Source organism: Petaurus breviceps, unplaced genomic scaffold, assembly GCF_028583685.1.
Source record: "Petaurus breviceps papuanus isolate PSGF00001 unplaced genomic scaffold, PetGlider_PUasm1.0 140, whole genome shotgun sequence".
In the NCBI taxonomy this organism is placed as follows: Eukaryota; Metazoa; Chordata; class Mammalia; order Diprotodontia; family Petauridae; genus Petaurus; species Petaurus breviceps.
In genome coordinates, this window is record NW_027185698.1 from 38,266,519 (window position 1) to 38,289,609 (window position 23,091).

Here is a 23,091-nt window from a genome sequence, read left to right on the forward strand (position 1 = left end):
TGTGTGTGTGTGTGTGTGTGTGTGTGTGTGTGTGTGTGTGTGTGTTGGGGGTAGGGGGGTGTTGGGGGGGTTGTTTTGTTTTTTGGCTTTTTTGGAGGGGGGAAGGCAGAGCAATTGGGGATAAGTGACTTGCCCAAGGTCACACAGCTAGTAAGTGTTAAGTGTCTGAGGTCAAATCTGAACTCAGGTCCTCCTGACTCCAGGGCCTAGCCGCCCCCAGAACATAATTCTTGAGCAATTATTTTTCACCCAAATTTAGAGGAGAGTAATTTTTTCATAGGGCAGTAGGTATCACAGAGGATAGAGCACCAGGCCTGTAGTCAGGAAAATTCATCTTCCTGGGCTCAGATCTGGTCTCAGACACTTCCTAGCTGAGGTGACCCTGGACAAGTCACTTAGCCCTGCTTGCCTCAGTTTCCTCATCCGTAAAATGAACCAGAGAAGGAAATGGCAAACCACATCCAGAAAACACCAAATGAGGTCATGGAGAGTCCGACAAGACTGAAATGACTGAGCAACAAGAAAATTCTTTCACAATGTCTGAAAGATCATCTATTTAAAGTGAACAGATCACAAAAGAGGCATCATGATCTACTGGGAAAAAAAAATCACTAGGTTCAAGGGTCAGAAGACCTAGGTTCAAATCCTACATCACCTATTCTTGTATCAAGAAAGATCAAGAGGAAAGAAAGTCCCTTCTCTTTTTCTTGTGCCCCTTATAATCCCTTCAGTTCTTGACCTTCCTGAGAACCAATTTTTCACCCATAAAATGGGGTTGGATTTAGTAGCTTTATGGCCTTATGAGTCCTCATCTTGCCTCTTACTGGTTATGTGGCCTTGGGCAAATCCCATCATCTCTCTGATCCTCAGAATGGCGATAACAATCTGTGGTATAAGACAGATATGAAGGTCAAATGTGCCGATGCTTGGAAAATGAATTGATGATTAGGAGCTAAAAGCAAGCTGAGCCTACACCTCACCTCTCATCCTTCTTTTACAAATAAAGAAACCGGGGCACAGCGTGGGGAAAACAACACACGATCCAATTATCCAATTCCTATCTGTCCTTTAAGGCTCATATCAAATGTCACCTCAATCATAAAGATTTCCTTCATTCCTCCCCAGCTAGAAATGATCTTTCAACTCCCTGTGAATTAACATCATACTGTATACTCCACTTTCTACATCTTCAAACTGTAGAATTATCATATTTATGAATTCCAGAGTTGGGATAGAGCTTTGAAGTTCATAGGATCATAGAATTTAGCTCTGGAAGGGACTTCAAAGATCATGAAGTCCAACTCCTTCATTGAATGAATGAGGGAAATGAGTCTTAGTGATTTGTCCAAGGTCACACACACCATGAGTTTCAGAGTGAAAACCTTCTAATTATTTCCAAGCCTGGGGTTCCTTGCATTATACAATGTATCCTTCTAGGTTATATATTCCCTGAGTTCTTAACCTAGAGTCTTTGAACTTGTGAGGTTTTAAAAATACATATATAATCTGTATTTTATGTATATGTATTTATATATGTATGATGTATATACATGCATAATATGTATTTTCATATGTATATATAAATTTTACATTTATTTATATGTATACTTGTAATATTTATAACAAATATATAGATGTGTTTTATTTTATTTGACTATTTAATATTAATATTTAATAATATTTAAAATTTATTTAAATTGTTTATTATAAAATATTATTTCAAGAAGGAATCCATATGTTTCATGCTCCTCCCACCAAATTACCTCCTTTGGGTTGTCTGGGCCCATAGCCTCTCTATTTGATTGTAAATCCCTAGACATTAAGGACTATGTGCCTTTTTCATCTTTAAATCCACAGTACCCAGTATGGTGCCTTGCACAAAATAGATATTCCATAAGTATATGTGAAATTAAACTAACTCAAATAATCCAGTACAAAGGGAAGAGGCAGTCAAAAGGGTCCTTGGTAATATATTCAAACACCCACCTCCCAAGAGTCTCATGGCATCCTGAACACTAAAAAAAATCTAAGAACAAAGATCTGCTAACATAGTCAAAGCCAAGATGAAATGTAAAACCAACTTGGAGGAAAAATAAATCAAGAAACCTATAAAACAACTCCAAACTCAAGAAAAATGAAAAAGGCAATATAATCCATGACTGATTTAGGTCATCAATCAGAACAAAGCTAATCCATGTCTATTATTCTTCAAGGGATGGAAGACAAGTTGTGGGTGCCACAGGCTATAAGAGATTTCTCAAATGCATATGATGAACTGAGGCACCATGTGGTGAGCCCCTGGTGACTGGATTGATCCCTGGGGCATTTAGCTCCACTGAGCTATTTCCTCTGGAATTAGCTTGAAGCAAATCAGTCACTGGCACGGCCTCAATCAGAGGAACAGGATGTGACAGGTTGGGCTACTCACAGTGATGGCTAGCTACAGTATTCATTTCAATAAATCAAACAGAAATGCCTACTAGCTCTTTGGAAGGCTGTGACCTCCTCTCAAGGGCTACAGCTGAATGATTCAAACCCCAGGCAACAGACTTTTCACAAAGCTCAGCTTGCCAACAAGGAGAAAAGAGCTGCATGAAACAAAAATTGAACCTGGGTCATGTATTTCAAACCATGCTTTAATTAGCTTAATACTTTAAAACATCAAGGAAAGAATACTATCAATCAATCACTTAAAACAGCAAAAGTACTTTTTCCTATCAACATGATTGGTGCTATGATAATTGTTATCATGAATTTTTTTTTAAGTTAAAAATTACTTCCATTGGCCTTTCTGGTAAAGAGCCATACCACACTTAACTAGCTAGCCTGGTCTTTGAATGTCAGACACAGTCTTGCATAGGACCTACCCTCAAAAACCATCTAGTATGGGAAGATGGGTCAAAGTTTCACCCCACTAGTTTATCCATCAAGAACCCACAGTCCCCTCCAGAATAAGATGAGGTACTTCAGAAAGAATTTGGTGGCATAATTAGCTATTTTACATCCGGGTAAGGCTGGGGTGGCTAGGTGGCACAGTAAGTAGAGCACCGGCCCTGGAGTCAGGAGAACCTGAGTTCAAATCTGGCCTCAGACACTTAACACAAAAAACTAGCTGTGTGACCTTGGGCAAGTCACTTAACCCCCATTGCCCTACCTTCCCCCTCCAAAAAGCAAACAAACAAACAAAAAAAAACAGGTAAAGATAAATATATTTTTAAATGTTTTATGATAATAAGAGATGAACTCCATATGTTTTTTCCAAGCAGCATTTTTAACCCTTTCTTAATAAAAATGGCTGAATGAAGAGAAAATTTTTTTTAATTTTTTTTTAATTAAGCAATTGGGGTTAAGTAACTTGCTCAAGGTTACACAGCCAGTTATTTCTGGGTGTGGTGCTAAGTATCTGAGCCTGGATTCGATCACAGGTCATTCCGACTCTGGGGCCAGTGCTCTTACTCACTGAGCCATCTGGCCGCCCCAAGAAAATTTATTGTAGTTGTTACCAATGCCTCTTGATTTCCCAACTTCTTCGTCTTTTTTTTCTAAACTTTCTCTAGTATTTTGTTTAGAATTTATCTAATATCTAAAACTATATAATAACTAAAAGTATTTCTCAACCAGACTGTTTCACACATCTAGCACAGTGCTCTGCACAAAATACATTTTTAATAAGTGTTTATTGAATTATATCATTTTCAGAATCATAGCAAAATTTAAAAAATCTTATTTTATGCTAATTAAAGAGATCAGTTTTGGGGCTGCCAGGTAGCACAGCGAGTAAAAGCACTGGCCCCAGTGTCGGGATGACCTGGGATTGAATCCAGGCTCAGATACTTAGCACCTCACCCAGAAACAACTGGCCATGTAACCTTGAGCAAGTTACTTAAACCCGGATTGCTTTAAAAAAAACAATAAAGAGATCAGTTTTGATACCTATGTCTCAAAAATTGAGATGACTTCTACAAAAAAATAAATTGTCTTTTCTTCTTATAAAGGATAATAGTAGAACGGAGAGCAAATGAGGAAACTAAAGCTCAGATACGTTTCACAAATTGTCCAGGGTCACACAAGAAGCAGGAACGGAACTTGAACTCAAGTTTCTTAACTCTAAATCTCATATTTTCCTCTGTACCATGTTTCCATCAAGAGGGAATTTTTATCTATTACATTCTCAACTATGGCTCCTCCAATAGGCCACCACTTTGCTAAAATTATGCTCAAAATTTACTTAAAGGCAATGTAAAAACCAGAAAATATAGGATGTCTGAAGGAAGGGCAAGAATTTGGGGTAATATCAAAGGGTGTCAGAGATATGAAATGGTGCCATGAGCCCCCCAAATATTCATAGCAGTACTTTTCATGGAGACAAAGCAGCTGACCACTGATTGGGAAATAGCTAAATAAATAATGGTACATTGACATGTTTGGAAAATTATTGTGCTGTAAGAAACCATAAGCATAATGAATACAGAGAAGCAAGAAAAGATTTATATGAAGTGATACAAAGTGAAATGTAAGCAGAGTCAAGAAAAAATATGTAATAACTACAATAATGTAAATGGAAAGTACAACTACCACACAATCATTGAAAATGAATGTTGTAGAACATAGCACCTACTTTTAAAGGTTATACTTTGCTTTACAAATTGTTTTAAAATTGGTTTACAAATGGCTTTATAAAGCTTAAAGTGTTATAGAAATGTTAATTATTACTATTAGGTTTCAAAACCACGAAGAACAAGTTTGATCTAAAAGAAGGTGGTACAGCGGAAAGTACGTTGGGCCTGATGTCAGAAAGATCTGAGTTCAAATCCAAAGTCAAATACTTACTAAGCTGCATAACCCTAGGCAAATCACTTCATTTTTCTCAGCCTCATTTTTCCTCATCAATAAAATGAGGATAATAGCATTTCCTACCTCCTAGGGTTATTGTGAGGATCACAATACTTAAATGCACTTACATACTTAGTAAATGATTGTTTCCTTTCATTTTTTCATCCTTCTATCTTGATTGTCTCCTTTGTATAAGTGTCAGGGGTATGTCAGAGTAGAACAATGCATATGATATCAGATTTTTTTTCAATGTACTAATACATTTTTATGATTTTTTTCTCTTTCTTAAAAAGTCTTTGTTAGAAATTGAAGGAATTAGAATAAGCAATGAGGAAGCAAAGCTAACACTCTTTGCAGATGATACAATGTTATGCTTAGAGAATCCTGGAGAATCAACTAAAAAAAAACTACTTGAAATAATTAACAACTTTAGCAAAGTTGTAGGATATAAAATAAACCCATGTAAATCACTAGCATTTCTGCATATTACTAACAAAACCCAGCAACAAGAGATAGAAATAGAAATTCCATTTAAAATAACTATAGACAATATGAAATATTTGGGAGTCTACTTGCCAAGACAAACCCAGGAACTACATGAACACAGTTACAAAACATTTTTCACAAAAATAAAGTTAGATCTAAATAATTGGAAAAATTTCAGTTGCTCATGGGTAGGCCAAACTAATATGATAAATATAACAATTCTACCTAAATTTATTTATTTATTCAGTGCCATACCAATCAAATTACCAAAAATTACTTTATAGAGCTGGAAAAAAAATAACAAAATTCATCTGGAAAAACAAGGTCAAGAATACCAAGGAAATTTATGAAAAGAAATGCAAAGGAAAGTGACCTAGCTACAACATATCTAAAACCGTATTATAAAGCAGTAATCATCAAAACTATTTGGTACTGGCTAAGAAAGAGAGTTGTGGAATAGGTAAGGTACACAAGACAAAGTAGTCAATGACTACAGTAATCTACCGTTTGATAAATGCAAAGACTCTAACTTCTGAGATAAGCACTCTATTTAACAACAGCTGCTGGGGAAACTGGAAAATAGTACGACAGAAACTAGGCACAGACCAACATCTTATACAATATACCAATATAAGGATAAAATGGGCACATGATTTAAACATAAAGGGTTATACCATAAGCAAATTAGGAGAGTAAGGAAAAGCTTTTCTGTAGGATCTATGGAGAAGGGAAAAAATTATCAGGCTCAAACAAGAGATAGAGAACATTATGAAATGCAAAATGAATAATTTTGATTACATTAAAATTAAAAGGTGTTGCACAAATAAAGTCAATGCAACCAAGATTAGAAAAAAGTCAGAAAGCTGGGGAACAATTTTTACAGCCAGTGTCTGATAAAAACCTCATTTCTGAAATATATAGAGAACTGAGTCAAATTGATAAGAATACAAGTCATTCCCCAATTGAGAAATGGTCAGGATATTAACAGGGAGTTTTCAGATGAAGAAATTAAAGCTATCTATAGTCATATGAAAAGATGCTCTAAATCACTATTGATTAGAGAAATGCAAATTAAAACAACTCTGAGGTACCATCTCACACCTATCATATTGGCTAATATTACATATTTAATTACATATTTAATTACATATTTTTAATATTTAATATATTTTTATATAAAAATACATTTTAATTACATATTTAATTACAAAATTAATTGGCTAATATTACCAAAAAAATAAAATTACAAAAAATTGGCTAATATTACAAAAAAATATTAGGAAAATGATAAATGTTGTAGAAAATGTGGAAAAATTGGAACATTAATGCATTGTTGGTAGAGTTGTGACCTGATGCAACCATTCTGGAGAACAATTTGGAACTATGCCAAAAGGGCTATAATATAGCACTGTGCATAACCTTTGATCCATCAATACAACTACTAGGTATGTATTCCAAACAGATGCAAAAAAGGGGTGGGGGGAGAATGGTAAAGGACTTATTTGTACAAAAATATTTATAACAGCTCTTTTTATGGTAGCAAAGAATTGGAAATTGAGGCAATGCCCAGCAATTGGAGAATGGCTGAACAAGTTGTGGTATGTGAATGTCATGGAATATTATTGTGCTATGAGAAATGATGAGCAGAAGGATTTCATAAAACCTGAAAAGACTTACATGAACTGATACGATTGAAGTGAGCAGAACCAGAACACTGTACACAATAACAGCAACACTGTGTGATGACCACTTAAATAGACCTAGTTCTTCTCAGCAACACAATGATCTAAGACAATTCTAAAAGACATAGGATGGAAAAGCTATTCACAGACAGAAAAAGAGCTATGGAATCTTCATGCAGATTGAAGCATACTATTTTCTCTCTTTATTCTTTTTTGCTTTTTCTTCTTTGTGTTTTTTCCCCTTCATTCTGATTCTTCTTTTGCAACATAACTGATGTGGAAAAATGTTTAATATTATTGTACATGTATAGCCTATATCAGATTATTTGCTGTTTGGGGGAGGGAGGAAGAGGGAAAGAGGTAGAAAAATATTTGGAACTCAAAATCTTCTAAAAGTGAATGTTGAAAATTATCTTTACATGTAATTGGAAAAAATAAAATTCTATTAAGTGTAGGGGAAAAATGTCTTTGTTAACAGAGTGGTTCTCCAAGGGGGGAGAGAGAGAGATAAAGGAGTAATTCATCTTTCATATGTCCTTTTTTAAAAAAATTTTTGGCCTGTATTAATTTGTTTGTTTACTTTTAGTTTACAAGATTCAGTTCCACAATTCCTTGAGTTTCAAATTTTCTCTCCCTCCCTCCCTTCCCCCCCCCATGACAGCATACAATCAAGTATAGGATCTGCAAATACTTTCACATTAGACATTATAGTCAGGTTATAAAGAAGGATTGTATCAGATGGAATGAAAAATAGGAAAAAGGAAACAAAACCAAACAAGAAAAAGACAGATAACAGGTAGTTTGCTTCAATCTGCATTCAAACTCTGTTTTTTCTAGTTTCATATGTACTTCTCAAGTAATAACCTGCCATTAAGCCCATTGGGGGCCATCTTGACCATCTATTTCAATTTCAATGGAATCCAACAATGAGAGACTGCCTAGCCCATGCAAAAAAAAAAATTGCAGCACCATCAGAGATCATTGATCCCTGATCAATGCACTCTAGGAGAACGCTTGTTCTGAAAGATTTCAGGCCTTAGTCTGTTAGATTTTTCATTTGAAGTGAAAAGACTGGTGTTGACTAAAAGAGCCTGCAGAGAGTTATCAGATAGCTATAGGGAACAATTATCTATCAATGCTACTGCACCTGTGAGACACAGAATCAGGACTCCAGGTAATGGCAGCTTCTGTTCAACTTGTCAATGCTTTATTTTAACCCAAAGCAAGACTGTGCTAAGGGCAATTCCACTAACTCTGATTCTCTAACACACGAGAGCAACATAGTAACATGGAAAGAGTGACAAACAGCTTAAGGACCAAGAGAGACCTTTGTTCCAATTTCATTTACTATGTGACCCTGGGAAGGCTATCTAACTTTTCTGAGCCTCAGTCTCCTTATCTGTAAAATATAGGTAACAACACTACAGGAACAAACAACCTCATGGGTTGTTTGCATTTTATCAACTTTAAAATGCTATACAAATGGCAGTTATTACTATCCTTGTTGTTATAATGAATAATAGCAGTAATAATAAGAAATCAATGTGAAGACATCACTGATTAAGATGGAAAATAGCACAATCACCTGACATCCACCAGAGAATGATCATTTATTACTGTATTTTACTTTCTTGTTGTATATTACTTTATGTATATATTAAATTAATGTATATTACTTTTTAAAATTTATTTATTTGCATTAATAATGGGAAATCAGTCTAATTAAATTAGGAGAAAATATAAATTCCAGTTTTATTTTCAAAAAGGAATTGTGTCATTGCTTCAATTCTTAAAGGATGCTGAAATTAAACTAAAAAGGAATTGTTAATCTAACAATGAACAAATATAAGTTAATTGTGTGTGTGTGAGAAGGAAGGGCAGCAGAGTCAAAAGGGCACTGATTCTGGAGTCAGAGAACTTGAATTCAAATCCCCCCTCTGTTTCTTATTATCTACATGACAATGGACAAGTCACTTGTTTCTTTGGTTCTCAATCTCCTCCTATCTAAAAAGTGTTATTAGACCACATATCATGAGGTCTAATTCAGTTCTAGACAAATGATCTTGTAAAAAATGTAAATGCTGATGTTTGGGCTCAAAAATAATCAACTATACACAAGATGAGAGAAGGTATGGCTGGATACTTCACACATAAAATAACATGAAATAATAAATTACACCCAAAATGACAAATCATAAGTAAAATAACAAAATAACAAATTATACATAAAATAATAAATCATACATAAAATGACAAACCACATAAATTAGCAAACCATACAAAAAATTAAAAAAACAAAAACCCTATGAGTATTAGTTGAGTACCACCTCAGTGAGTTTACAATGCAAAAAGATCATTCAATTTCAGATCACGTGACTATCTGCATTCTGTGCACCAAGGAGGAAAGGGGACAGTCCTCCTCTGCTCTGCTTGGACCACAGGTGGAATGTGCCATTTGGCACTTCACATGGTTGAGGGACCAAGCCTGAATCTATTCAGAAGAGGCAAGCAGAACTGAGAGAGAGCTAAAACCCAATTCATCTGAGGATCAGCAGAAAGTAGGAAGGGTTGTGAATAATTATCATAATAATGATAATAAAGTCTCCTGTTTAAGTAAGTTTTCAAAACTTTAAAAAGCTTTTCAAAGCATTATTGCATTTGATCCTTGAAACAACCCTACCATTATTATCCCCATTTTATAGGTGAGGAAACTGAGTCTTTGAATGCTTGCCCAGGTGTGACTTGGTGACTTGCCCAGGGTCACACAGCTAGTTTTTCAAGTAGAATTCAGCAAACACAAATCTTCCTGACTTCTAGTCCCATATTTTATCCACTATGCAAATCTGCTTCAATAAGACTAAAGAAGGGAGAAATAGGAGGAAACAAAACAGTCATATGGGCCCATGGAGCAGAACTAGGAATGAAAAATAGAGACAGATTAAGGCATATCATAAACAAAAACTTCCTATAAATAGGAACTGTCGCAAGGGGCTTCCTTACAGAATCATGAATTCCCTAACACCAGAGCTCTTTAAACGGAGGCCAAATAACCACTTTTCTCTGGAATTATATATTTGCATGGAACACTATTATATTTGTATTTGTACATATAAGGTAGTATCGATGGAGGGCCCTGAACAACAGAGGAAATTCTCTAATAACGCATACTACCAGTATTTTATTATATCATTAATGCTACCTTCCATGTGCAAAATGCTTTCTACTTTTGTTCAATGAACTTTCATCAACATTACCTTTCAACTCTAGCTTAACTTTCTACTTTGGCTGAAGGCTGTGAAAGTTCCTTGAGGGTATCACCCCCATCTTCCTTATCTTTATGTATCCAAAGCACTTGAATTATAATACTAAAAATAATTCCTTCAAAAAGCATTTTAAAGTTTACAAAGTATTTCCCAAAAGTTCTAGGAGACAAAACAATAAAGAGGCTATTTTTTGCCTTTTACAGAAGAGGAAAAGGATACTCTGAAAGGTTAAAATACTTGTCCATATTCACATGGCTTTGAAGTAGCTAAGGCAGTTTCAAACTGAGGTCTAATGACTCATGTCCAGTACATTTTCTGTTATAACATGCACTCTCTTACCACAATGCCTTATATAGTGTGGTAGTATGGGAAGTCTATTGGATTTGGAATCAAAGGACCTAGCTCCTCAATTGACCACCTATCTTGAGCATGGTTGTTGGTATTCAGTCATCTCAGTCACAGCCAACTTTTCATGACCCTATTTGGAGTTTTCTTGGCAAAGATACTTAAGTGATTTGCCATTTGCTTCTTCATCTCTTTTTACAAATGAAGAAACTGAGGAAACAAGGTTAAGTGACTTTCCCAGGGTCACCCAGTAAGTAAATGTTTGAGGCCAGATTTGTACTCGGGAAAATGAGTCTTCCTGATCCTAAGCCCAGTGCTCTATGTACTCTGGTACTTCCCTAGCTGCCCAAATCTGTTACTTATCCTGTCAAGTGAAGATGTGGTGCTAAATCAACTCAAAATTCCCTTCCAGATTAAAATTTATAACCCTATGATTTATTGGAACCAAACAGATACCTAATAAATACCGTTTGTTAAATTGAACTGAATCTCATTTTGCATGTAGACCTAACTCAGAACCCTCTCTTTTGCTTTCTCAGAATCACAAAAATTCTCAAAGTTAGAAGGGCCCTCAAAGACTGTCCTTACATGACTGAAAATTCCTTCTCTAACATCTATCCTCTTCTTGAAGACCCCTAGTGAGGGCTAACTCAATACCTCCTAAGAATGCCTGTTCCACCAGTGGACAGCTCTGTTAAGAAGGTTTCCCTCAAATTTTTTTGCTATGAACTTTTCCAATGCTATCGCCCAATAAGAATTTCAAGGCATAATCTTGCGTTCATAGAATCACAGTATTTTCATGCTGGAAGAAAACATCAGCGATTTCTCCTTGTCCGCCATTTTCATTTTATAGATGGTTAACAAGAGACCAATCAAACCCTCGTGTCTTCTTAAAATCCACTGCCTCTTCCAAGGCAACATTACTCACTTGAAGTGATATACTCAGGAGCTTTTCCAGGACTCAATGGCACGGCTTCTTCATAATAGCCTTCTGGGAGAGAAGATGTTGGTAATGGTGGAGGCCCACTGTCTGGAGGCTAAATGAGAAAAACAGAGTCCAGAATCATTATAAGGCTCAGATAGAAACCAATAAAGTCAGTGGGAGTTCAATATTCATCAAGAACTTGCCAATAATAAGCCTTTCTTTCCTGCATACCTGGATAATACCTTGCTAATCCATTAGATTAACTGTTCCTTGAGAACTAGGACTGTTTCTTTTTTTCTTTTCTTTGCATCCTCAGAATTTAGCACAATGTGTGGCACTGAGTAAACATTTAATAAATACTTTTTGACTTAACTATGAAAGATTCACAAGCTTTCTCGTGTTCTCCACCTTCCCATTAGCCTTAAATTTAGCTTTGATATTATATTTAGATGTAATCAACCAAAAAAAAAAATCAACCACCTGTGAACAGCTCAGAAGACAGGATCACAGAACTAGAAGGTAATTTTAGAGATCACGGAGTTGAAAGGGTGCTGAGAGACCATCTAGTTCAATCTCCTCGTTTTACAGATGAAAAAAATGAGGTCCAAAGCAGGAAGATGCCTTGCCCGTGCCATGGTCACATGGGTAAAAAGTGAAAGCCAAGATCTGAACCCGGGTTCTCTAATCCCAGACCTGATGAATTTTACCACAACGATGGGCTTCTTGCTTCTCTAAGAGCAATGAGTGTTGGTCCTCATACCCCACCCTACCCCCACCCAGAAGATGACTTTGTGAGGACAGGTAGTTTAAGTATTATTATCCATTTTTAATTAAGATTTTCTTTTTCCAAAAAAGAGAAACCACTACCTCCTCCTACAATTACCGTTTCTGAGACACTGTAATCCTTGTGGCCAAGAAATCATTTTACAATGATCCGCCTCCCCACTGAAGCGCAGCTCACTTCTCAGTCTCCTCGGTTAGAGCAGGGATAACTCAGTGTCTACCACCTGCATGAGATTTTTTCCTATACTTGAAGACAGCAATTTCCCTTCCACCCCCAGTCTTCTATTCCCCAGGCTGCACATAATTCCAATTCCTCTGGACTCTCCTCACAGGGCTCCTTTCCCAGTCCTTTAATCATCATGTTTTGTTCCTCTGGCCTAGCTCCAAGCCCTCCACATCTCCCTCAAATTGTTAAGTCCAAAATAGAATATGATACATTTTGGTCAGCATCGGGCAGGCCCCTACTAGACCTATTAAATATTCTTGCAACAGGAAAGTCATAGGGTTGAAGTGATATTCGTTTTCATAACATTTTAAGGTTTATTACATAATTCCCCTATGACAACCCTTTGAGGCAAGTGCTGCAAGAATTATCTCCTTTTAACAGAGGAGAAAACTGAGGCCCAGAGAAATTAAGGTGCAAATGCCATATAGCTAGTAAAAATGGTACTAAAAATAATAACAGTACTAACATTTTTATTATTGTTGTTGTTCTGTCATTTCTGACTCTCTGTGATCCCATTTAGGATTTTCTTGGCAAAGAGACTGGAGTGGTTTGTCATTTCCTTATCCAGCTCACTTTACAGATAAAGAAACTGAGGCAAACAGGGTTAAATGACTTGCCCAGGGTCACATAGCTAGTAATTGTCTGAGGCAGAATTTCAAATCAGAAAGAGGAAACTTCCTGATTCTAAGCCCAGCGCTCTATCCACAGCACCATCCAGCTAACATTTATTTAACACTTACTATACCAGGTACTGTGTTTTACAATTATATACAATTATTACCTCATTTGATCCTCACAACAAGCCCAGGAGGTAGGTGCTACTATGATTCTCATGTTACAGACAAGGAAACTCAGGCAAATAGATGCTAAGTGATGTGCCCAATAAGGGTCATAGCTGGGATTGCAACCCAATCTCTTGATTCCAAAAGTACTCCCCTTTCCACGACGCTAGAATGAATCTCTAATTCAATTAATGAGAAGGAATAAAGTTTCACCATTTTTGGAATTGAGATAGTTCCATTCTTCCCATGAATAGCCTGTTTTATGAATAAGATTCATACAAATGATCATGATGATGGTGGTGATGATGATAAAAACTAGCACTAACATAGGTTGGCAATGTACATTATTTCACTTATTCCTATAACAACACTGGGAGCTAGATGCTATTATTATCCCCATTTTACAGAACAGGAAAATAAGGCAGCCAGAGATTAAGTGTCTAATAAATGTCTCAGACCAGATTTGACTTCAAGTGTTCCTGACTCTTGTGCTCAATATATTGTGCCACATAGCTGCCTGTAATGATGATCTACCATGTTCAATGCACTCTGCTAGCCCTAGGAGAGGAGAGAAAGATAAATAAGACACAGTGCCTACTCAAATGAGACTTTGCTGATGGCTCTTCAGTATTTGGAAGATGAGGAAGAGAAGAACACTTGCTTTACTACCAATGAGCTCATGAGATCTATATCATATGAGGTTACACATTGATTGGATGACCACTGCTCTAAGTGGGAAGGTATTGTCTCAAGTCCCTTCTAACGCTAAGATTCTAAGCTTCCCAAGATACTTATATTCCAATTAGGTCGTTAAATAGTGTAATTCGAGGGACACTCCTTTATCTCATTTGATGCTTACAACAAAACTAAGGGATAGGATACTAAAGCTATTATTGCTCTCATTTAATAGATGAGGGAAGCAAGACTGAGAGAGAAAGGGATCGCATCTGATATCAAAAAGGTTGTAAATGGAAGATTTGAACTCAGGCCTTCTGAAACCACTGATCATTGCAAGATACCACATCATTGTAGCCACTGTGATGATGGCATTGTGGGTTCCCTTCCATCTCTAATCCTCCCATTCCATTTTCTTCTGTAACCTTAAACATGAACCTGCCTGTGTTCACCGGCTGAACCCTGTGCTTGAATTTATCATTAGTGTGTTTTCCTTGGCTAAGCATATGAAACAAAAACCAATAATAATTTTTTTAAAAAAACTTGAATTTGACCATAGGGTTCTTAATCATTTAAAGAAAAATAAAGAGGTTTCGTATTGAGGGGATTTTTACAAGAAAAGCTTGACCTTTTCCTTTCCTTTGGTCCAGACAGAATGGAGACAAATGCCAAAGCACAAATTACTAAATTACCTTTGTATTAGCTGACAGATTTTTTTTTAATGTCAAGATAATGTTGAAAGGGAAATTAAATATGTTCTGCTAAAAAAAAAAAAACCCAGTTAAGATTGTGTAGTGACCTCCATTAAGGTCATCACGTATTCTAGAAGGAAGTTAGTTTCTTAAGAAATTTTTCTAATACTAGTGATTAGTGGAGTCCTTTTTTAATCTCAAAATGTTTGTGGTTTTAAAAGTTTCCTTTTCATTCACTCAATAACCATTTACTAAGGCTCTACTGTGTGCCAAGTTCTGTGCTTGGAACCAAAGATAAAAAGAAAAAAAATGAAACTACTTACCCTCAAGGAGTACACATTCTATAGGGGCCAAAGAATATGGATAAATATGAATAAATTCAAATTATACATAGGCAAAGTAATTTCTAAGGAAAGAGGAAGCAAGTAGCATTTAGAATTGGGGAACAAATCAGAAATGAATATTCCACAATTGTCTCTCATTTGTAGGTCAAGGAAGCATGTTTCATCATCCTTTGCCTAGATTATAGCAAAACATTCCAAAATCCCATGCTATTCTTGCAGACAAAGTAGAAAGATGTAACCTAAACAGTAGTCAAATTAGGTAAATTAGAATTTAGTTAGGTGTGGACCCAAACAGCAGTCACTGATGGTTCAATATCAGCTAGGAAGGGAGCTCTAGCTGAGTGACCCAGGGGTGCATCCTTGTCCTCCATTGTTTGGCATTTTTGTCAATGACTTGACTGCAAGCACAGATTGCATATTTTACCAAGTTTACATATTTCGTAGGTTTATTATGCTGGATTATGAAATTGGGAAGTAAAAAGATCTTCACGTTAGAAATTTGTGCCAAGTTGAATAAGATAAAATTTAATAGAGATAAATGTGGTCATTGAGATAAATGTAAAAATTAACCATTGGGTTCAAGATATTAACTTCACAAGTACAAGATGATCAGGTGATGGATTTGGTGAGACTAGATAAGATTTTGAACTAAATGAGACTAGACAACAATTCATTTGCAAAGGATTCAGGATTTTCAATGGACTGTTTCACATGAGTCAAAAGTATGATATAGCAATCCAAAAAGCTAAAGAAATCCTGAGCTGTATTAATAGAGTTAGTGTCCAGGAATAGGGAGGGTGAATACCATACACTGGTCAGACTAAATCTAGAGCAATGGGTTCAGTTCCGAGCCCCAAATTTTGGAAAGGTCTTTGGATAACAAGAAACCTTCATGTGGTAGAAACCTGTAGAAACCTACATGTGGTAAAGAATCTAGTCCTAGGCATATACCCCAAGAAGGACATTGATAAAAATTAGAAAAACATCACCAAATACACCAAAATATATCTAGTAGTACTTATCTAGCAGTGACAGCAAAAACTGGAAACAAAGGAGATATCCATCACTTGAAGAATGGCTATACGAACGGTACAGGAATGTAACTGAATATTGCTGCAAATGCAGAGAAGAAAGAAAGAATGGTGGTATCTGATACAGTCATGAAAACAATGCCCATAGAACAACTACAATAATACAAATGGAAAGAACAACCACTATAAAACAACCAAAAGTGAATTAACAAAACTCCAGCTAATAAGAAACATGAAAAAGACATCCCCCCCTCCACTCCTTTTCAGGGATGGGAGCTCCCTAAAGGGAGTACCAAACATATCTGTAGAATTTTTCTCTATTAATAGGGGTTTTGCTGATTTTTTTCTTCTTCCTCTTTTTTTTTCTCTTAAAAAATACTTCTTATATACATTGGTTTTCTGGGAAAGAGGAGATGGAGGGATATTGGGAGAAATGTTGGCAATATAAAAACAAAAGATATCAATAAATTTTATTTTTTAAAAATAAAGCAAGGATGGGGTGACTAGGTGGCACAGTGAATAGAGCACCCGCCCTGGAGTCAGGAAGACCTAAGATCAAATCCAGCCTCAGACAGTTAACACAAAAAACTAGCCGTGTGACCTTGGGCAAGTCACTTAACTCCAATTGCCCTACCTCCCCCTCTAAAAAAATAAAAGAAAGCAAGGTTATTGTAAATGAAACCTCAAAAAAGTGGCAGAGAACGAAGGTTTAATATAACAGGAAACTTCCTCACAGTTTGAGCTATACGGAAGTAGAATAGACTGCCTTGGGAGGTAAGTATCACCTCCTTCACTGAGGGTTTCAAGCAAAGCTTGAATGATCATGTCACAGGTGTCTGGGGGTGGTCAGGAGATTGTTCAGGTATGAGTTGGCCACCAAGGTACCTTCCAACTCCAGTTCTGTGACTAGTTGCTTTTCAAGAGCTTGGACTATGAAACAAAAGTCTCCATACCAGGTAACTTGTTGCCACAAAGCACTATTTAAAAACAACAATCTTGGACAGTTTCCTCTAGTCAGTGGAAATCCCTGTAATCCAACACTTAGCAAAGTGCCTGCCTGAAATATAATAGGTTCTTAATAAATGCTAGTTGACTGACTATTGATACTATTGAGTCAAAGTCTTTCAGAGAAATAGATGAAGGAATGTGTGTGTGTGTGTGTGCAGCTGCACAAGTGTGTACATGTACATACTTAAAGCCTTGGTCCACTCCACAGTATGCCTTCTCTACTTGGACCATTACCTCCTTTCTATGTCTACTGGCAACCTGGGACTCTACCCTTAGGGCTCCTGGCTCTGACAGGTAAATTTTTACCTTTTCTTACCAGTGTCCAAGTATCTATGACATTTCCTGGCCCTTCCATAACCATGCCACAAATCATGCCCTCTTTTCACCACTCCTTAATACCCCCTTTCCTTCTCCCCCCTCCCCTCCCCTTCCCTTCTGTTTCTCTCTCTGTCTTCCAGGATGGCTCTTTATGAACAACATCATAGTCTTATCTTACCTAGATAAATGTCAGAAACATGCCTCTTTTAAGACTATTATTCTGCATATGTTGAGTTTGGGGGACGGGTGGGGGTAGAAGAAAGAGGAAATGAAACCCAAATGGTGCTTGTCTGGATGAGCCCCCTTTGGTGCACCGGCTGCTTCACAGAGTTGGGTGGGAGGACATGGACGGCCAAAGTCAACACAGATGGAATCCATTTTGGAAATGAACTGGGTCTCAATTTTTGAAATGCTCTCTCAGCACTTGCCTCTGACTCTATACAATCAGTGCTGTAGACGTATGGCTTTGGGTCTGAAATGAAAACACGAACCTTCTGAAAAGTGCAGGCCTCCCTTCCAAAGAACATTTTTATTATCCAAGTGCATTTTTTCCCCTTTTGGTCTATTCTAGTCTCCCTTTTTATGGGCAAGGCAGCTTACAACTGAATATGTAAATGCCTCAACACACCACACTGATGAATGACATGGTTAGAAAGTTTGGAAAGTTCTAAATCTCCCTAATCCATCTGCCTTTCCCAAAGCATCAGTGAAAGATAATTTTGCCTCATGGCATGAAAAACTAAATTCAAATCCAGGACCTTCTTTGGGAGTCCTCTTCTGAGTCAAGTACCCGCCTAAGAAAAAGGGAAAAAGAGGAATAGGAAGAAGAGGTAGAGAGAAAGGAGGAGAAGAATGAGGAAGGAGAAGAGCAGCTGGAGCAGAAATGGTAGAGAAGAGAGGAGGGCTTTTTGACATGACGTAAAGCCCTTAATCACAATATTTAATGAGCGCTCACTCCATAGACGAGACATCATGATGTGGGGAGAGCAAGCCTCAAAGGCAAAAAGATTAGGCTCATGACATACATCTGACAAATGCTGGCTGGGTAACCCTGACCAAGTCAGTTCAAATCTTTAAGGCTGTTTGCTCATCCTCAAAATGGAAATAATGACATTTGAATTGCATCACCCATGATACTTCTATAGAGTTTAAATTGACATTGTGCATAAAGAATTTATGCACAAAGTGTTCTATAAATGAAATTTGTTATTGTCATCATCATACCCATGGTCACATGGGATCAACTAAGTGTCAGAGTCAGGATATGAGCTCAAGTGTCCTGAGAAGAAGTCTGATGTCAACTTACCACAATTCAAGTGCTTAGAGTGTATCTGGGGACCTACAGAGCCCCATGCTTTAAGAAGACCAATATTCAAGTGAAGCAAACTCCTCCAGTCTCTCTCTTACTCAGTATAGGGCTAAAGAAAGAACCCTGGATTTGTGGTCAGAGGACCCAGGTTCCCCTCTTCCTGCGTATCTGGTCGGGGGTACCAAATCAGTAGAGAAACATATCAATGAAGTCCTTTAAGGCTTGCAAAAGGCTTTATTCACAACAACTTTGTGAAGGAGATAATAGAAGCGTCCAAGTGCTAATATCCCCACTTTAAAGATGAAGAAACCAAGACTAAGAGGAGGGGAAATGACTTGTATAAGGTCATGAAGATAAGTGATCAAATCCCATAATCCTCTTGACCCCAAAGTCCAAGCTTTCCCACTCCACCCTGTTGCTTCTCACTTAATCTCTCCAGGCTTTGCTTTAACTACCTATAAAATGAGGGGAGGAGGACCAGCTGATCCCTTAGGCTCCCTGCTTTCTTTTTAAAACAGAATGTTTTCCCCAAATTACATGCTAAAACAATTTTTTAAACTTTTTATCACTTAGGCTTTAAAAATCATTCTAGCTCTAAACCCTCTGATTCGATGCTCTCTTGTGCCTTCACGTAACCCTGCAGAAAGTTCCTAAGGTTGTTTCTAGGGAAACCAAGAGGAAGCTAAAAGCCTCTCCCTCCTATACTCTGACCTTTCCTTTTTTTTCCACTAAAGCATACAGCTTTACGTGGGCGCTAATCAGGTTTTGAGTCTACTGTCCTATAAAGACAGGTCATGAAAATATTCAATGTAGAATTCCGAGGTTCAAGAAGATGCTTGTAGCACAGTAGGACAACAGAGCAGAGATCAGACAGCCTGGGTTCAAGTTCTCACTTTGGGTCTCAGTTTCCTCCGTTGTAATATGGGAATAATACTTATTACCTCATATGGCAGTGAGAAAAGCAAATTGCAATTCTAAAGGACTGAAGCAAGATGTTTTGAGTGAGTATTCATCAGCGGATGCCCTTCTGAGGAGGGGGTCCAGCAGGAAAGCAGAGGAAGAAGAATCCCAGATTGCAACAACAGGGCAAAAAGGGGAGTTTCGGTTTCTGCTGGGCCGTGGAGCTGAGGCAGCTGTTTTTGCTGTAGTCTTTCATCTGTGAAACACTCATGTACAAGTTGTGGTCAATGTTGCTCCCTCCAATAGTAATATCATTGATGCTTCATCCCAATTTAGGTTAAGGATGGAGTCAAGTGAAGCTGGAGAAGTGCCAGTGGAGTTCACTGAACATTTGCCAATCTTCTGTGCTCTAAAGTGAACACACACATTTCTACCCATAAACTCTGAGCCCCTTTCCTGAAGTGCAGGGAAAGGAGTTAAGTTTCAAAAAAGTAAAATTTTTGAATAGACAGATGAATGGATGAGTGGATGAATGAATGGACGGATGAATGAATGGATGGAAAGCAATGAGGTACAGTGGAAAAAGAAAACATTTATTATTGGTGTGACCTTGGACAAGTCACTGAATCACTCAGATTCAGCTTCCTCGTTCATAAAATGAGGCTAAAGTCTCTAAAGCCCCTAAAGATCTCTAAAGTCTCTTCTATTACTAAATCTATGACCCCATGACCCCTACATATAAGCTAGTGTGCTTACCTCAGAGAGCTAAAAATGAAAATAATAATAAACCAAACTCATTCTGAGACAGACATAAGTCACATTCAGTGAAATTGAATATTATTTAAATAAATGGAAAGAAAGGAAAAATTTTCAAGGAATGCTTCATATTGCAAAAGGCAGAGTAATTGAACATAGAAAAACAGCAAAGTTTTTATAATAGGCAAGTCATGAAAAATTCTGAGGTTCAGGATGATGTTTTTAGATCAGACAGCCCAGATCTCAGTTTCCCCCATTGTAAAATAAGGTTAATACTTGATATTAGCTACCTCACAGCATTGTAAGAAAAACATGTTGCAATCCTAAAGTATTACCGAAGTAGTATTTATTGTATGATGTCTATTAGGGACAAGGAGAGGGACTACACCTGTTATTTCACTGGAATGCAGAACTCAGGAGGAGAAAACTCCCTCTGCCAATGTAGATCAGTGCCTTCAGTCTCAGAGAGTGGCCTAGAGCACCAAGATGTCAAATGACTGAGCCAGGATCTCACAGCTCGACTGGATCTGAGTCTAGATTTGGACCATGATCTTCCTAGTTCCCACCTCTCTATCTGCTCAAGTGAAATACTGTATAACAAGTTCTATAATCATAAAACACCATAATAATACGTTCCCATGAAAGGATGAATACAAGAAAAGCTAGCCCATTCCAAGATTTGTTTAGACAATTTTAGAGGCAATGCTAGTAAGAATGTCAAAAGATCAGAACAAAAAATATTAAATTCAATTAAAAAATTATTGACTATTTCTGTTATGTGCGAGACACCTGACTAGGTGCATACAAAGTCAAAAACAAATGATCAAAAAAATCAACATTATCTGTCTTCAAGGAATTTATATTACACTGGAAGAAGTTGTTGTTTGGTCATTTTTCAGTCATGTCCAACTCCTAATGACTTCATGGGGTTTTCTGGGCAGAGATACTGTAGTGGTTTGCCATTTCCTTCTCCAACTCATTTTACATATGAGTAAACTGAGGCAGACAGGGTTAAGTGACTTGCCTAGGGTCACATAGCTAGGAAGTGTCTGAGACCAGACTGAACTCAGGTCTTCCTGACTCCAGTCCTGGCACTCTAATGTGCCACCAAGCTGTCCCACTAAAAGAAGAGAGGGGAAAAAAAGAAGATTCAAGAATGCTGCAATCATTCAAACATCTCCCTTGCTTCTCAGACTAGGTGCCAATCATCATCTCTTCTTTGGACCATGGTGGGACATAGTTCATCTGTGGCATAAGTGTCCACAGACCAGGCTCTAATACAAAACAGTCTCTAGTTTTTCCAAGTTTGTGTGTGTGGATTCCAAGAAAGGAAAAGGCTACAGAGTTCAATGACCTGCTGCTATTTCCCTGAGACCTGACTGATCTGTGTGACTTGCTAACCTCTTATAATCAGTTACTCTGTTCTGTGAATGTCTTTACTCCATACATCTCTTGAATCTGTTCATTCCATTCTATTGCCATTGCCATCTTTGTATAGTATCTCCTTACTGTCTGTGTGGAATATTGTAATTGCCTCCTTGGGCAAAACGTAAATCCTTCATTAGGATCCTTAGATCCTTGGCTGGGCAGCTAGGTGGTGCAGTGGATAGGGCAGCAGGCCTGGAGTCAAGAAGACAGAAATTCAAATGCAACCTCAAACACTTCTTAGCTGTATGACGCTGGACAAGTCACTTAACTCTATTTGCCTCAGTTTCCTCATCTGTAAAATGAGCTAGAGAAGGAAATGGCAAACCACACTTGGCCAAGAAAACACCCAGTGTAGTCATGAAGAGTCAGAAATGACTAAAATGACTCAATAACAACAAAGATTCTTGATCCTCCTTTTCTAGCCTATTCTTTAATCTCTACAAGACAATTCTTTCTTTTACAAAGATTCAGTCAAGTCATCCCTCTGCTCAAAAATGTTTGATAGCTCCCTACTGAATGTTAAGTAAGAACCAAACTTTTCTGCCTGGTTTTCTAGGCCTGAGATGATCTAATGGTATCTTACTCCTAGACAAGCTAGGGAGAGAGTGGATAGAGTGTCAGGCCTGGAGTCAGGAAGACTCCTCTTCCTGAATTCATATCTGGTCTCAGACACTTATTAATATGAACCAGGGCAAGTCACTTAACACTGGTTGCCTCAGTTTCCTTACTTGTAAAATGAACTGGAGAAGGAAATAGCAAACCACTCTAGTATCTTTGCCAAGAAAACACTAAATGGGGTCATGAAGTTGGACATGATTGAAAGGACTGAACAAAAAGTAGTAGAAGGAAAGGGTTTTATAATAGAGAGAGGGCCTATCTATACCTATGTGATTTCAGTAGGGTAGGGAATTGTCAGGTCAGTCAATCAATAATCAATAAGTATTGGGGCAACTAGGTGGTGCAGTTAATAGAGCACTGGCCCTGGAGTCAGGAAGACCTGAGTTCAAATACAGTCTCAGACACTTAACACAGAACTAACCATGTGTCCTTGGGCAAGTCACTTAACCCCAATTGCCCTGCCTTCCCCCCTCAAAAAAAAAGTCAATAAGCATTTATTAAGTGAGGCAGCTAAGCAGTACAGTGGATAGAGCACTGGACTTGGAATCAGAAAAATTCATCTTCAGGAGTTCAAATCCATCCTCAAACACTTACTAGCTGTGAGACCCTGGGTGAGTCATTCAGCCCTTTTTGCATCAGTTTCCTTGTCTTTTAAAGGAGTTGGAGAAGGAAATGGCAAACCACTCC

General features: G+C 37.5%; 1 protein-coding gene across 9 annotated transcripts in view; it reads right to left on the reverse strand.

Annotated features, from left to right (window-relative positions):
• Positions 1–23,091, reverse strand: part of AFAP1 (actin filament associated protein 1) — a 271,615-nt gene that overhangs the window by 126,085 nt on the left and 122,439 nt on the right. For all 9 annotated transcript variants that reach the window (XM_069070333.1, XM_069070372.1, XM_069070351.1 and 6 more), the window contains one exon: positions 11,538–11,646. In XM_069070333.1, coding sequence (XP_068926434.1) covers positions 11,538–11,646 — 109 coding nt within the window. The remainder of the gene's footprint in view (positions 1–11,537; positions 11,647–23,091) is intronic.